The following is a 17676-nucleotide window of genomic DNA, read 5'->3' as shown; positions in this document are numbered from 1 at the left end:
CCTCGTAGGAGGAAATAACCAGCGTTTGGAAAGGGTCTGTGTTGGGGTTGTGTAACAGGCGACTCGGTTGCAGAGACTACAGGACGGAGCACGTTATGGGGAAGGGTTGTGTGTGATCAAGCTGAGCTGTGGTGCTTGGCAGTAGGCTGGGTAACCTGCAGTGGGGCTTCTTTGGCCTTTAGAATACTAAATATTATATTGAATCATATTTAATATCTTTGGAAATACCGTGGTTATATGGTTATAACAGCAAATAAGTCTATACAGGATTCTGGCGGAAGAAGTAAAATGATTTTATGTTAGGTTACATTGATTTGTAATTTCTGTCACATCTGCATCTCACAAGTGTAGCCTAAGGCATGCTTCTCCTTTTGCATTTCCATTTAACTCATAGATTAATCTTCAACATGCTAAGTATTTGAACTTTTCGGGCTCTCATGTAAACGCCTCTTTTGAGTGTATTGCTTACAGTGTTTTCGGTCTACTACTATGGGTCTTTTTCTGGAGATAGATTTTTTTTTTTTTTTAAGCTCTGCTTTGGACTGGCTGTGTCTTTTAAAACAGTATTATTTACGGTTGAGCAGAAAGGGCATGAGCTGACCAAAGATATTTTCATCTCTTCTGCTTCCTTTTTTTAAAAGCAGCTGTGTTTATAAAGAAATAAAGATCACCATACGCAGGAGAAATTCCTGAAATAATTTCTCTTGGCCTGTCTTGTTTGGTTTTTTAATGAGGATGTGTTAAGGCTCAGAAATAGACTTTTATGTAACCTGCACAAACAAGTTGTAAATATTGCTATATTTCATCTGTGTGTCTGTGTTTACTGGCTGTGTCCCATTTAAATGAGGTTGTTGAAGAAACCTGTATCATTCCTTCTTCCAGGTTGTAGAGGAGCACAAGTTGAAGAAATATGGAGTTTGGAACCAGAAAACTTTGAAAAATTGAAGTAAGGCACTTTTCTAATCTGCATAGATTTTATTTATGTTTGAAGTCACTGAAAGAATGTATATTAAACTTGGGTGGCTTTTTTGGTGGTGCAGCAGTTCACTAGGATTTTGTTTTAATTGAATACTTGTCAATTACATTATTTTTTATTAATGTCTTGGTTCTTTGTCTAGCTTTTGTGGTTTTTGGAAAGAGATGCTAATAGCAGTTAGAATGTGAAAATAGATGTCTAATGATTTCGACATTGCTTGTCAAGTTCTTTGACCAACTCTTTGCTTTATCTCTCTCTTCCTCACGTAACATATTGCATCTATTGCCTTAAATAAATTAATTAATTCACTGTACTCATGTACTTTTGTAACTTGTTTTTCCTGCAGAACTACTTCTATATGTTTATGAAGGCAAATAGTCTTGTAACTGACAATTAGTAATATCATATGGAACAGTTAGGGCCTCATCAGGCAAGATTCTTTTACCATTTTGTCTGGGATGCATTAAGTAGAATACATTTTCATGTACAAGATTTGAAGAGGAAAATGTCATCTAACCCAAACCATACTTTCTTGCTGTGTGAATATCATACATTTTTATAATTAATGTTTTAGAAGATGTAGCAGTTAGTACAGAAAATGCAGCTTTAGATTTTTTGTCTGACTGAAGGTATTTGGCAAATGACACCTTAATGGCAGAAATGTTCTCTGAGAAGTGGTTTATTTACTGCCTGCACCATATACTTCCTATAATACTTCATCAGAATGTTACCTAATCTGTTCATAAAGTAACAGCTTTGCTTGCTTGTACAGCAAATATATATATATTCCTAGTCTTGAGTGGTGACCAGCTTCTTTCCCATACACATGTATATTGCACAATATTTAAACACTAAGAGTTAAAGAATATAACAACATGTAGAATATTTCAAATTCCCTCAGTGGTCCCACTGTTTAAAAAGACTTTTCAGTCTGCTGGTCAGAGCTTAGGAAAAGCTTCTTCTGCGGTGCAGTAGTATGTTTACCTTTTGTAGATTAACCTTTTGTAGATTAACCTTTTGTGGCATCATTGTGGTGATGGCCTTAAATGCAGGTTGATATGATGAATAAGTTTTTGCTTTAATATAGCTGTAGATTTTGTAAGAACTCTGTCTTTTACTAATACATTTTTGTTTTATGGAAATAACTAAATACAGTTCAAGGTGTAAAAGCTGTTTATTATGCAAGACCTGCAGTCTGAAAAGATAATTTTAGTAAAAGATAAAACTGGAGTTCTTGTCTCAGAGAGACCTCAAAGCATGCAGTTTCATAAGATCTTCTCTTTACTGGTTTCATTTATGCCTGAAAGGACTACCAAAACTTTAGTTCTAGCTCTTGTATGTGATTGACAAATGTTTTGATAGCTATTTGTCATTAACAAATTCAAATGAGTGTTGTGAAACTGTAAAAATTACAGTAACCAGGAAAACTGGTCCTGACTTAAATTACTGATGAAATGCTAATTGACATTGAGATTGTTTAGCATATATAGGCAGAAGCTTGAAGAATGTTCTGCCTAATTGAAAGACCACATCTGAAAATTTCAGTGCAATTTCCCTATGTTTAGCAGGAAGTAACTAACAGAATGAGTATACCAGCATTCATTTAAATTATAGTAGAGATTTCTGTCTTTGTTTTTTCATCAGTACCTGTGGGTTTGGTTTCTTTTTCCCTTATCATTTTTGTTTTTTTAGGCCAGTACATGGGCTGATTTTCCTCTTTAAGTGGCAGCCTGGAGAGGAACCAGCAGGTTCTGTTGTTCAGGATTCCAGACTGGATACTATATTTTTTGCTAAACAGGTAAGCAGGTTCAGTATTTTTCTCTGATATGTAATGAAATACATCTCTTAATAGCAAAAAATAATGTTTTGGTTAATATGTACATAAAAATCAATTTTCAAGGTGAAATAACTTTAATAAATTCTGTGGGAGTAGGGACTGTGTATTAAAATATTATTATCAAAGCAAATCAGATTAATTTTGTCAAGTCAGACAAAAAGTATCAGCAGCTAGGGAAGAGGAAAGCTCTTGTTTGTCAACTGGCTGTGATAAAAGTAAATAACTTCAGTGCAGTAAAAAGTACTTAGTAAATATTCTCAGCAGAATGAGCAAATTTTTCTTTTTGGAACCACTTTCAACAGATTCTAGAAGGAAATATTTATTTTGGTCCAGTTCTCATTTGTTGTATTTCTCAAATGTTCTGCAGCCAGGGCAACATAAGTGTAGGACAGCACTTTCCTTTAAGAATTTGCAGGCCATTTTGGCATAGAAGTTTTCAGTATGTAAGTCATAAAGGTGAGCCTAAATTAGAAACTACAGGAAAAATTGGGCTTGATAATCTGTGTTGGTTTTATTAAATACTGAGTGGTGTGAAATTTTGTGTTGGCTGAGACTGTGATGTGCATATTAATTTGCAAGCAAGAAAAACATGAGAAAGTAACCAGAATGAAAGCAGGAGTATTTCATAAATTTTTTTAGATTTTTTTTTTTCAAAACATGTTTCTCAGATAGTTGTACATGGAACAGTCCAAACAATAAGCTGTAGAGTTACTACACGTGTTAATTACAAAGCATTCTTATCAAAGGGCAAATGATTAGGTGTTCTATCAAGAATGACAGACAGGTTGTTGGTTTGGTTTTTTGAGGTATTTGGGGAGTGAGTGGAGTGGTGATTTTGGATGGGTTGTTTGGTTGTTTGTTTTTTTTTTTGGGGGGGGTGTGGTTTTTTTTGTTGTTTGGGTTTTTTGGGAGGGGAAGGTTGTGTGTCTGTGTATGTTTTGTTGTGGTTGGTTTTTGTTTTGGTTGGGCTTTTTTTTATTTTCCACAAATGCAGAAGTATTTATGTGTAAATTTTGGGATATAAAGAGCTCTCTCAATAACTCCAGCTAAAAGTATAGAAATATGAAAAACAATTGAAACATTAGGTGTATCTATAGGTCTCCTGGCTGCCCTATGCTTCTGTTGTGCAGTTAATAATCTTTAATTTGCTTCTTTTATAATCACCTAATTGTTTCATGGTATTGTGGGTATCTTTTTTAATACAGTTTTTTTTTGTCCTGCTACATCTTTTGTGTCCTGCCAAGCAGTGTCCACCATTCTTAGAATACAGTGATCAGCAGTAGTTTGACAAGTGTCTTTATAGGTAATAGGTCTGATAGACACTGGTTTAGGTTGTGATTTCTATCTAGTCAAACATACTGCTAGTGATTAGTGGTTTGTGGATGAAGAATAAGCTTGATGCAATGAACCTCAGGGAGAATCCATGATATTACACTCAAAGACTAGTTACATAATAGAAGGAAATTATTCTGATGTGCAGTTAGGGAGGTTTTTTTGAAGGTGAAGGCAGATTTACCCTCATTCAACAGTTTTCATCTTTCATGTGTCCTGTGAATAGATGAGGTTTTCACAGAGCTGCTGTTCTTGTGGGTGCTGAAAAGATGTAAACGATTGTCTGTTTGCCCTACTACTTCAGTTTTGGTTTTCCTCTCTCTTCTTCCACTTCATGTTTTAAAGTATGACATCATGTTAAAAAGCAAGTAGCAAAGAGGACCTTTGTGAAGCTTTCAGTTGGGATCACAGAATGTACATCAGAAATTTTGGATAATGTTAGATTTACTAACAAAACTAGAGTATTAAAGGTTGATGAAATAATAAAAAGTCTGCTTTGTTGTAGCTTTCTTTGAAACATGCATATTTTACCGGTTTCTTAAACCTGAAACCTCTTTACAGAGATGTAGGAACATTCTAATCTTTGCCCTCCTTCACCTGCTGCTTTAAAGGAGGGTGTACTCGGGTGACTAAGAAGTCATTAATTTCTACATGGAAAGCAATTTCTAGAAATGTTTGCTATTTTAAAATTGTAGTGCCTAGTTATGCCACTTGATGGCATGGAATATATATTTCAAAAGTAATTTGGCAGAGTATAATATTAGAACATCTTTCTCATGTTTTAGTATTGTCTGTTACTCAAGTGCAGTGGCTCAACAAAGTCAAAACATTTCTTGTAAACATATATATGCTTGTGTTTCATATCACTTCAGTTTTGCCTGGTGTCGTGGTTTAAAACCAAGTCCGCACAGCTCATTCACTCACTCCCCCCCCTTGCTCCCCTAACTCTTGGAGTGTTAGGAAGCAGAATCCAAAGAACGTAGCCCCCACGGGTTGAGATAAGCACAGTTTAATAGCTAAGGCATAACACAAATCATTACTGCTACTACTACTACAAATAATGATAAAGCCAATAACAAGTGAAGAGAATACAACATCTCACCAGCCACCGACCCATAACTCACCCCACCCTGCCCAACCGAGCACTGACTGATACCTCCTCCATCCCCCCAGAGCTCCAGCCCTTCCGGGTTTCTCTCCCGGTTACATCCTGGGCATGATGTGCTATGGTATGGAATACCTCTGTGACTAGCCTGGGTCAGGTGTCCTGTCTCTCCTTCCTCCTGGCTTCCCCTCCTCCCTGGCAGAGCATGAGCTCAGAAAAGGCCTTAGACAAAACCAAACATTTGAGCAGTAACTCAAAACGTGCTCGCTATCAGAAGCCGTTCTCAGCCCGAAAGTCAAAACACAGCACTGCACCAGCTACCAAGAAGGAGAAAAATGACTGCTACTGCTCAAACCAGGAAACCTGGATTGAGGTACTGCGACTAAACAACTAGTGAAGTTGTCAGAGAAATTAAAACCTAATGTCAGAAGATAAAGGAAAGCAACTGGTTTTGATATTTTGAGTGGATTTGTAATACCAGTTTAGCTTCCGTGAGTTTCATTTTGGAGGTAGTTAGCTTTAATTAGAGATCCATCTTGATGAGCTAGATTTTGAGGACTAATAGTATTTTCTCAAGTGAATGGTGAATATGACAGTAAAAGCAGTATATTTGGGTCATCCCAACCTGTCTCCTTTTGACTTCATGTTTTTGTTCCTCTCTTGCAATGGCTCAACTATTGAACTTATATAAGGCAACGCAGTTCATCAGTGAGCAGTTTTCTATAGATCCTTTGTGCATATTTTCTGGGCAGGTCTCCTGTCACATTGAGATCTGTTTGTTCAGTGAGTCTGTACAGGCAAAAGCTGGTAAAAGGTAAGTGAGAGAGAATAGAAGTTTCTTTAGAGTAGTAGTGAGTTTATTACAATTCTTGAAACCATGGTCTGTGAATCCTTATAAGTAACCCAGCTGAATGAAGGAAGACAAGGTTAAGTAAATTTTTATGATACTTAAAATTATTGGTTTGTTTATCTGTATTTTCAAAACTGATGTAACACTGGAGGCCAAAGAATCTCAGGTATTTGGCTTTCCCAAACATCTTTTAAATTTCCCATACTTCTTTTAAATTTACCACTAAGAGATTTGGTACAGCCCAGTTTATTGCATAGAAGTTCTAAAGTGTCATTTACAATTGTGTATGAGCAAAACTAAGTAACTGTTAATATGTAACAACAATTTAATACGGCAAATAAATGATGTTATTGCAGCATAGCTGTGTTTCTGTTCAATTTTACTTAAACGCTCCATCTTAAAAATTGTTTAATTTTGGGGGAACTTCAGTTGTATGTAAAAGGCTATAACTCTTAAATTGTGTCTAGCAGAAACCTTTAAAACTGCATTAGAAAACACAATTTTGATGAGAACTTAGTGCATGCTCACACTTTGTTCATACCAACTTTCATTAGGATGTTGTAGTTGAATTCAAAAAGACAGATAGATCTTGTTCAAAGTTAGATCATGAGTATATTGGGGGGTTGAATTTTGAAGTCTAATTTGCATGCATATTAAAGGATTATTACTTTTTTATGTGCACTCATGTTAAATTTGGCCTCCCTGTTATGCCTAGGTATGATTTGGTCCTCTCTTTGAGGCCACAGAACTCTGGATGATCTTACATACCCTTTGAGCTAGGATACCTAGGCACAATGAGGTGAGTTAAGGATACAATTTCAGCCTTAACTCTGAATTTCCTGATTTCTGTGTTGCTTAAGTTGGCCTTGCTGTTGTTTTTACACACAGCGGCTACAGAATTGTACCACTGAATGTATTTAGCTATCTTCAGCACTGTTCTGAATAGCTGTATTCTGTGCTCATCACTGCAGAAGCAGAAGTGTCTCTGGACACAAAAAATGCCATTGTTGCATACTTATGTACTAACTTTTTTTAGCTTAATAACCTCCTCAGGTTCTATTACTGAAGTATTGGTATCATGCCTTTGGTTTGTGCCATGTATTTCTTTCATACTGCATTGTGATGATAGATCATTACAATTGTGATAATAAAGCATTAATTTCCTTGTTGGGAATACAGTCTATATACCTCCAAAAGGAGGATTTTCTCAATGAGGAAAAAGTAACAGAATCTCTTTTAATGTCTTTTAATTACATTTGTGCCACTTATGAAAGTGTATTTTATATATATATTTTTTAAACATTTCCAATACTTCATTTGATTTCAAACTCAGAATTTTTTGACATTTTCAGGTTTGGTAACATTAAGATAGACCAGGTATCTGTGTTAAAGCCAAAACCTGAGATAACAGGTAACTTGAAAGAAGTAAAATTAACTTTCAACTCATCTAATCAAAGTCAGAAAGAGGTTGTCAGGAATTGAAGTTAACTATGCAAAAACTATGTATTTATTCCAAAGGAGTAAAAATAAATAAATTTAGATGGGTGTTTTAAACAAGAATGTTTTATAACCTTGTCCTATGCTAAATTTTTCACGTTAAGCTTTGTAAAGCCAACTGTTTTGTAACATTGGCATGCTTAGTAAGTGAATCCCAGAGATTTGCTGGTTACACTACCAAATGCAATACAGGGTTGTCCACAGCTGTTTGAAAAACAGAATGTGTAATCCATCAATCAGATAGAGTGCTTCAGACTTAAGCTGATCCAGAAACTCAGATTGGATCCTTAGGAAAAGCTGCATGCTTATGAAGTTAAGCATCTTATTCAGAGAGTCTTCTAGAGTAGCCTATTCATGTGGTTCCTTTGTTTTAAGCTAAGCTTTGCTTGGTGATATGGTAGCTTTCTCATATATATATATATATACATATATATGTGTGTATATATATTACTTTCAAATATTACAAAACACACCTTGTAGTTTTACTAGCAAAATCTTTCAAATATGGGTATCTGCTTTAAGTTGGGTTCTTGAGTATTGATTGATCAAATATCTCAGCAGGACTTCCTGGACAGAAATAAACAGGCAAATACTGGAATTTCTGGATAAATACACAATCCCTCTTATGCTTCCTCAAGTCAAAATACAAAATTATTGAGACTACCTTCATATATATTGCCATGGTATATAAATGCAGGACATGTTTTTTTGCCAACACTGAGACACCATCAGTAAGAGATACATTGGAAATTAGGGTAGATAGGTATCCTGACCAATTTCTCTCTTGAAGGACTTATTAGCTAATGTGTATAGCAGTGCTGGACTGTCTGTGTGCATTGATAGGATGCAGTGCCCATAAAGCAAATAAACCTTGAACTCATCTGTGTTTTGTACTGCAGTCACCTCCTTCTCTGTGCTCTTCACCCTGCCCATGAAGTACCACTAGCTAGATACCTCCTTCTTCAGTCTTAGTTTTCTCCTGTTATTTAGATCCAGGAACACAGTCTTTTTTTGCATATCATCAGCACTTGCTTCTTTTCTGCTACAGGACTATTCTTGCTGCCTTTTCCTTACCTCCCACCTCTCACTTTCTAAAGAGTGTTTGTAGTTCCAGAATATATTTCCATTTCAACAGCTGGGGGCTGCTGATCTAAAATCTGAATCTGTTGCCTGTTGTTTTCTAGCAGTGAGACAAGATTTAGTTTGATCCTTATATACTTAAACATATTCCTCTTACTGTCACATGAATACAGAAATATATTTATGCTGAAAGGCAAATATTTGATGAAGCCACAAATTGCCTTCCAAAGTTTAATTTGTCTTCTGGTTTTTACTGCTCTTTAAAGCTCCTGTATCCAGCTAGTCCAACACACTTTGTGTTGATCTTGCCTGTAAGCACAAAATCTCTTCATTTCCTTGCACTTTTTTTGATCACATTATTGGGTTAATGATCTGCCAGAGCAGCTGAAGTGTGCTTCTTGATTTTTCAGTAAAGACAGCTACTGCTTAGGGGTGTTGTCCTGTATTAGCTATATTTTATCAGTGCTTAAACCAAAACACATTTAACAAGTGCAGTTTGCTGTTGTGCCCCTCTCTTTATTATAATAACACTGTTCTGATAACTTTTCACCACTTTCTGCCTCCTTTTTCAGTCAGTTTAATTGCAACGTTTGTAACCACTGCTTCAGGTTAGGCTGTTCTAATCCACTCAGGATCTTCCTGCTTGCATCCTAGTACTATTACAACTGTTTCTGGTACCGTTATCTAGTCATATCTTAGAAAATCTTCAGTTCTTTGTTCATTTTTCATTCCATATTTGGCAGTCTTGGGTGACACAATTTAGTGTATGGTGTCCCTGGCCATGGCAGGGTGGTTGGAACTAGGTGATCTTAAGGTCCTTTCCAACTGTAACTATTTTGTGATTCATTTTTCTGTGTTACAGTATTAATTCTCTCTAATTACATCATTATAGTAGTCAGGGGAGGGGATGGGGTAATTTTCTTCTGCTGTTCATTATTCCAGTACACTTGATGGATTTTCCTTCTCTGTCCTTTATTTTGTAATTGTGTGAACTCCAGCCATTAGCTTGTGTGTGTGCAGTCTGTTTTGAGTTTCAGTTGCTGTAATCTGTTCTCTATGTGTAGTTGGTTCCCTTGATTTAAGTCAATTAGATTGTATTTTTCTTAACGTGAGAAGTGCTTTATTATTTCTTTATCACCTGCACTATCTGTATAGTGCCTGTGCACAAAACCTGACCTGAGAACATCTCGAACTATAGCAAATCAATAAATGATGTGGCTTATAGTATTAACAGTAGGTTTTCCTATTAGGGAGCAGGTTTGATTTTATAAAACACACTGGTTGGCTTTTCTCTCTTTCTGCCTTTTTTGGTTTTGTTTTTTTTTCTTTTACTTTCTTTCTCATTTCATGTTGTAAGTAGTTTCACATTCATGGCCGTAAACTAATTTTCTTTTTGTAATACAAAAGCAACATATTCTCTCCCAGTCCTAATGATTAAGTAGCATTTGCAATTGCAAAATAGTCTCATAGTCTGAGAGTACATTATTTTTTCCTAGACTAGAGCTCACTGAGAAAAAACTGCTAAGAAGTTATTACTATATTATGGCCTTATACCACTTCACTACTGTGCTTTTAATTAAGTCTTGGATTATATTAAATAGTCCTTGTAGTTTCTCTCTTTCTTTAAATACAGTATTCTAGTTTTAGTATTACTAAGCAACATTAAAACCATGGCTGTAATACGAAAGAGTTTGTTTATGTTGTCTAAGGATAGTGTCATAAACTAGTAACTTAAACGTGAGGTTGAAAAGGATTGGCATGTTATAAATTAAGAAACACATGAAAAACTTAAAATCTCATGTGGCTTATTTTTCAGCAAAACTTCTTGTAAAAAAATCTTTGCATCTTAAAATACCTAAATTTTATTAGTTTATCTGTAGGGTATTTGACATTTTTTGTCCAACAAAAGTTTTTTTGGGGTTTTTTTTGTTTTGTTTTTGTTTTAATTCTAGCTTCTGCATTTAGTGCCCCCAGTTTTTTTGGTTTTGTGCTCCTACTTATGGTAGGAATTCTGATTATTTGAAGGACATTCTTTTGGGGAGAGTTGACTTGTTTTTTCAAGACCATAGATAAAGCTATGTTATTTGGGCAACTTGCTTTCAATAGTACTTTATTTGTTTTTCCACTGGGATCAGAAGGTTCCTTTATTTCATCTAAGTCTTTTATTAATTGCTTTAGGGAGGTGGTGAGACAGTAGGATGACAGAATTTCTAAGTGGAGGTTTGAAATACCGGTTTTATCTATGAATTTAAATGACAGCCATTCAGCATTGGTTGTATTAGTCTCCGGCAGCAAAGGCTGTTCTGTGGCTACTCAAACTAGATTTGCTGCCTGTGTTGGAGTGAAACTGTAATGTGAATCAGCATAGAAATAATGTGTTTGTAATGAAAAATGTTCTCCAGCTTAAAATAGATTTTTATCACCACTACTGTACAAATTCTCCACGCTTTTTTTCACAGGTAATTAATAATGCTTGTGCTACTCAAGCCATAGTAAGTGTGCTCTTGAATTGTGCTCATCAAGATATCCATCTAGGAGAGACTTTGTCAGAATTCAAAGAATTTTCACAAAGTTTTGATGCAGCGGTAAGTGCTTACTATTTTCTGTATTTAAAGTATTACAATGTTGTAATATGTTGGCTTAAAATTTAATTTTGTTACTTATTTTCAGATGAAAGGTTTGGCACTAAGCAACTCAGAAGTGATTCGGCAAGTTCACAACAGTTTTGCCAGGTAACATATGTTTTAAATCTAGGCAAAATTTGAGCATATTCTTTCTCATCTCAGATATTTTCAATTTGTCTTCACAGACAGCAGATGTTTGAATTTGATGCAAAGTCTTCAGCAAAAGAAGAAGATGCATTTCACTTTGTAAGCTATGTTCCTGTTAACGGAAGGCTGTATGAACTAGACGGCTTAAGGGAAGGGCCAATAGATCTAGGTAACATTTAATATTTTTTCTGAACATTCCCTCATTTTCACAGTAGCTTATTGCAACAAATTGATGGTATGTTACAGGAGCAAACCAAGTTATGTATTAAAATAAAGTATGTGCTTAAAGTTTTCTTAATGTGCTACTCAGGCTTGTAATGCTTTGCAGTCATTTATATTGTTTTATTTTTGTTGGTATGAAAATACAATTTTCATGTTGCCTCCTCCATGTTTCTGATTATCTCTCCATTTGTTCAATAATCAACTGAGTAGGCTGTGCATTCCAGCAAGCTTCTAATATCTTAATAGTTTTGTTGCAAGAGAGAGGTTTACGTAACCCACCTATCATGGATGTTCTCCTTAAGTTACGAAATACGTTGTTGTTCTGAGCTGTCTCTAGCAAAACCTGGTAAAACTATGTAATCTTTTTGGCTTTCCTTACCCAGAGTGTGCAACTCCTTTTGATAATATTTTTCCTCATATCTTCCTTTTTTGTGCTGTTGTCACCCAAGACAATTCCCATGTCATGTTTTCAAAGCTGCTTTTTTTTTTTTTTCCAGGGTGACTATAAACTATCCATTTGTTTTACTGTTAATTTCTTCTGTGGGAGCATGTATAGAGCTGGCTCCATACGCTTTTTTCTGTGTCTGACATTTTACCATTGCATGGCATCTATATAGTATTAACTCTTAATTTTGTTTAAATGGAACAGCTGTAACTATCCATACTTTTTTGTTTTGCTATCTACTTGTATGTTGTCATACCAACTAATTTGTGTCATACAAATCTTATGTAATATAATTACCCCCTCCTGTTTTTTCTTATTATCAATAAAATAAAAGTTAGATGCTTATGCCCTTAAAATTTAGTTTTGCTTCCTTTCTTTGGCCAGTATATCATCTAAATATTGCTACTAAAAAATGTCTTCCACCTCCTAAAAAAATCACCCGAGTAATTTGAGACTGCTGTTGCCAAGGAAAAACTTGTTGTATACTCTCAAGTTGCTGGATAAACCTGAATTATACAAGCCCTGAATTTACATTTTGTTTTGCAAAGAGGATTAATTTTTTCTTTGTATTTTTTTTTTCTAGGTGCATGCAATCAAGATGACTGGATAAGTGCTGTACGGCCTGTCATAGAGAAACGTATACAAAAGTAAATGACTATGATGCTTTTAGGAATATAATACCTTACATATTTTTAATAATTCTTTATTCTTAATTTCGTTCAATTAAAGGCTTTCAACTGAATTTATGAGGAATGATGAATATGCGTAATTTTTTATCTGCACATCACTGTGTGACTTGACCCTATTGACCAACATAAGCTAAATGTGATGATAGTTAAGTCTCAAATATGGTGTATTTCTATATGATTAATCAAAGTAACTATCTTTGTAATTAAGAGAGTTCTTACTAGTACTCTGAAAAAAAAGAAGAGCAAGATGATTCAATCTGTTAGACAGCTATGGGTCTTTGCAAGTAAAAGCCAAGAGTGCCATTAACGAAGATAAAGTTTGGGGTGTGCTTTCAATTAAAAATACCAGATAATAACTGTATTGCTACAGCTGGTATTTCCTTAGTTATGTGGTTTGTTTTAGAAATTAAAGCTAGGCAAAAAATACTGTAGACGTTTTCCTGCTTCTCAGCTCTGACCCCAGATGTGTTGGAAATAATGTTGATTTTACACCATTTTGAGAAGATAATTTTCAAAGTCTTTTTCATAAGCAAAATGTTACTACCAAATCACATTTGGAGAATTTAAACTCTGAAAGGACTGCTAATCTAATTGTTGAATTTACTGTTCACATTGTATGAAGAAGTCTCTTAACACTTGCTAACAAGTAGCAGTAATGAGAAAGTAAAAACTACTGTGTGCAGCAGGCTTGTGCAAGTTTTGTTGTCAACTGTATCCAGTTTTCCAGGCCTACAATTTTATGAGTCTATGTTTTGTTTTCTGTTTTGGACAGTCTCAATATTTACTTTCTATGACTGCAGACAGGAATTTGTAGTATCTTGAAAGAGGAGGTTATTATGAGTTACAGGGTAGCGTTCATCTGAGGCTTAATTTTATTTCATGTCAAGATTAAATCTGTAGTACAGCTTAGTAGATCCATACACTTTTTTTTTCCCTACGAAATGCATTCCCTTATAATAAAATCGTGGAGGAGGTTTTTGAGTGATCATATTAATAACTGATTTTGCAAGTTTTTTTTTTTTTTCTTTTTTGTTCCTCATTTAGATACAGTGAAGGTGAGATAAGGTTTAACTTGATGGCTATTGTGTCTGACAGAAAGATGATATATGAGCAGAGGATTGCAGAATTGCAGCAGCAACTTGCAGAGGTAGGCTATGGTATTTAAGTTATTGGAGTAGTTCTCTCGTAATAGTTCTATGTCCTTCCTTTATTATTCACCTTCTTCTTTCCTTGCTCCAAATACAGTATCACTAATAAAAAGCACAGCATTAGAAAAAAACCACAGAGCAGTGCTTTGTGAGTGCACTAGTGCAGCTCTGGTTAGTTCAGTGTGAGCTAATTTGAGCTCTTGGTGTAGTATGACTATGTCATTGTGGCTCTCTGTCTTGACTAATTTGCCACGGTAATGGAATTATTCTTTTCCTAGTTCCTGATGTAATCTGCTTATAGCTAACTGCGGAAATTCATTGAATGTTTCTAATCTTTCTGTGATTACAAATACTCTTAAGACTTAATTTAATTAAATAAAAAAAAATTAAAAATTGCAGAAATGTCATCCATTTAACATTTTTCTGTTTTGTGGAAGGAGGAGCCTATGGATACAGATCAAAGTAGTAATGTGTTAAGTTCTATACAATCAGAAGTAGCAAAATACCAGATGTTAATTGAAGAAGAGAATCAAAAATTAAAAAGATATAAGGTATGTATTCTTTGCTTTTCTGATGAGATTACTGGAAAATTTGTAAGACAAAGATCACTTTTATATCTGTGGGAGGATGTTGTAATTAATCTGAAGGAATTGAATAAGTACTAGAAAGATAATGTACAGACCAAGACGTCAATAGTTGTAATCATAATGTAAAATGTATTTCTCTAGTACATATGTTAAGTTATAAAGTGTGTTGTTTCTTGTCTCTAAAGCAGTGTTCCTAATAGTATGTGGAAGTATTGTGGAAACTGATTAAAAGTCTACTTTTTATGTTAGGGTATCTACTTTGAGTCTATGGAGGTCTTTCAGTTGAAAAAGTAAATAATATCCTATCTTGCTGAATGATTTAATCACTGTAAAAGCTGATAAGTGTTTAGTATAACAAAATTTTGCATTACAGAAATATTAAAGCCTTCTGCCTAGGCAAAGCTATGCAGGGTACTGTAAAAATACCTGGATCGAGCTGCATAAGTTGAGGAAAAAAGTTTAGGTAACAGTACTTGTCAGTATTACAGCAATGACTAAACCATGTAACCTATTTAATCATTGTTTCAGCTAGTATGATAAAAGACTGTAAGGAGAATTTGTGCCCAAAGACTGTAAGGAGAATTTGTGCCCAAAGCAGTACTTTATCACTGTGTGCTCAGAATTTCATTGCTTTAATTTTATTTTTAGCTGGTTGAAATTTAGGAAAGAATTACAGGTTCAGGGTTGGGAGTGGGGGAATGGTGCAGTAACAGGAAAGGGAAAAGTCCCCATTTAGCCATAAAATAATCCTGTTAATACTTTTAATCTATTTTTAGATTGAAAATATTAGAAGAAAACATAACTACCTGCCTTTCATCATGGAATTACTAAAAACATTAGCAGAGCACCAACAGTTAATACCGTTAGTAGAAAAAGTGAGTATTTCCTAGCTGTCAAGAAACAGTATATTAGTATAATTCTTCATACCTTCTACTTAAGATTATAAATGCAGCCAAATATCTTTGAAGTGTAAATGGCATGGGTTGGTTTATTTAATCTGCTACGTTCAGATTCATTGCTAGTTTACCTGATACTCTTGCAGTTCTTAAGAGGCACAATTCTAACAGAGACTGGAGACTTGCAGGGTTAACCAAATTTCACTGTTACACAAAGGCAGATGTTTCTCCCCTTTGATAACCGAAACCAACTTTTTCTGATGGTGATACAGGAAGAAGCAATTCAGTATCAGATAAAAGATCACGTACAAGAGATGCATGATTTTGAAACTTAAACAGCAGAGGTTTAGACTGGATATAAGGAAGAAATTCTTTACTGTTATGGTGGTGAGGCACTGGAATGGCTTGCCCAGGAAGGTGGTGAATGCTCCATCCCTGGCAGTGTTCAAGGCCGGGCTGGATGAAGCCTTGGGTGATATGGTTTAGTGTGAGGTGTCCCTGCCCATGGCAGGGGGGTTGGGACTAGATCATCTTAAGGTCCTTTCCAGCCCTAACTATTCTATGATTCTGTGATTTGGGCTTTTCTACAAAGGCAGTTAAAAGTCCCATTAAAATTCTGATGTGTATCTCCAGCTAGTATGTGGTAGAGTTCCCCATACTATCCTGATATCCCTTTTTGATCTGAAGATTATTTGAATGTATACATACACAGACTTGTATGTAAAGATTGATCCCTCTTCCATACTTGGACTGTTAATACTCAGTTTTGTTGATTTATCTAATTGTCAGCACTAGATGGCAACCTTTGCACAGAGGTTCTGGTAGTTTAGGTAGCCTGGAATTTGTACTTTGTTCTTAATGCTGATTATCTGGCTCGTTGTTTTCCCCGTTGTAAGGTGTCTAGCTACTAACATTGGTTTACTATTAAAGTTTGTATTAGGTTTGTTAATTAAATTACTTTGGCAAGGTTATTTAACTGTATGGCTAGTCAAGTACTTGAAATGGAGCGTTTGTTTGCATATCCACTCTTGTGCCATAGAGAGTATCTCTAAATTTGAACTCAGATTGAAAAAGGACTTCTATTACTATAATGAAAGAACTAAATATTACTTAATGAGTACGTTCTTTAGCTGAATTTCCTTAGGAAAGTATGTGTAGGCCATACTTAGTAGTTTATAAGGCAGTAACTTTTGGATTATTTTTTTAATCTTTTGCTTCACTGGGTTGTTTGTAAAGTTTTAATCTGGTTTCATGTTAATAGGAGTTACGTATAACACCAGCAAGCTTCTTTTACAAGTAAATTTCCGGTGCACCTAAGCAGCTGGTGATAACAGATCTTGATTCTAAATCACTGACTTAGATCCAGTTAAATTCTGTTTTAAAAATAGAGCTTTTCTTAATCTCTGCTTTCCCTTATTATTATTATATTTAAAGCCATATGTATTTTGAAAAGCTTTATATATGAACCTAATAGAAGGATATTTCTGAAGTATATAAATTTAGATTTATATACTTTAAATTTAGCATATTTTGTTGAATGTTCAAAAGTGTAATGAGTAGTCATTCAAAGCTCCAAAAAGAAAGTCTTTGTCTTGTCAGAGTTTAATATAATCTCCCTTTGTTTTCTAGGCAAAAGAAAAACAGAATGCCAAGAAAGTTCAGGAGGCCAAGTGAAGATGACTTTGCAATATACATACAATTATGTGCTTCCGAAACTATTTTCATGACAAGAAATAAAACTTTTCATAAACTTTGAATTTTGTCCAGCGCACGTTTGACAATTGTAACAATTTGTCTTGTACTGTATGCACGGGTCTAATTTTCTCCCTTCCCTTGCATTTTGTGCATGTAGTACTGCTAAATAATGTCTAGGTTCTCTTGGTCAAATTCAATATTTAACAGTCTGTCTGATTTCTGAAAGCTTGGGAAGTGGACCTGAAAATATGCAATGAAAATGTACCATTTTGTCCCACTTGAGTATATGAGAATGATGCAAATGCCAGAGTTGTGTAAGCATGAGCTTTTTTTGCTCATCCCTACTAACAATTATAATACTATCCAACTATTCAGTGACATACCGTGTCGTTTGTTTTTGTGGAGTATGTGTCTAATTTTTTTACAGAATTGAACAGTATGAATTTAGCTCTAGAAACATAAGGAGAAGACCAGTGTATAATCTCAGAAGTTCTGCATTGCTTTAGTAGAAAAGATAATAAATATTCCCATTTTTATTTTGGCAAA

The 17676-nt window shown here is 34.9% G+C and overlaps 1 protein-coding gene across 2 annotated transcripts in view; it reads left to right on the top strand.

Annotated features, from left to right (window-relative positions):
• UCHL5 (ubiquitin C-terminal hydrolase L5) overlaps positions 1-17676 on the top strand; it is an 18981-nt gene extending 1305 nt beyond the window's left edge. Inside the window, exons 2-11 of one of the 2 annotated variants that reach the window (XM_005142891.3) lie at positions 883-946; positions 2669-2774; positions 11137-11262; positions 11348-11409; positions 11487-11617; positions 12699-12762; positions 13849-13951; positions 14390-14503; positions 15316-15414; positions 17065-17676. In XM_005142891.3, the coding sequence (XP_005142948.1) occupies positions 883-946; positions 2669-2774; positions 11137-11262; positions 11348-11409; positions 11487-11617; positions 12699-12762; positions 13849-13951; positions 14390-14503; positions 15316-15414; positions 17065-17109 (914 nt within the window). In that variant the 3' untranslated portion in view covers positions 17110-17676. Of the gene's footprint in view, positions 1-882; positions 947-2668; positions 2775-6815; positions 6900-11136; positions 11263-11347; positions 11410-11486; positions 11618-12698; positions 12763-13848; positions 13952-14389; positions 14504-15315; positions 15415-17064 lie in introns of those variants that run through there. The other variant, XM_031043521.2, reaches the window with a different exon arrangement.

Source organism: Melopsittacus undulatus, chromosome 6, assembly GCF_012275295.1.
Source record: "Melopsittacus undulatus isolate bMelUnd1 chromosome 6, bMelUnd1.mat.Z, whole genome shotgun sequence".
Lineage (NCBI taxonomy): Eukaryota > Metazoa > Chordata > Aves > Psittaciformes > Psittaculidae > Melopsittacus > Melopsittacus undulatus.
The sequence above is the reverse complement of the archived record's forward strand: the minus strand, read 5'-3'. Positions and strand labels throughout refer to the sequence as shown.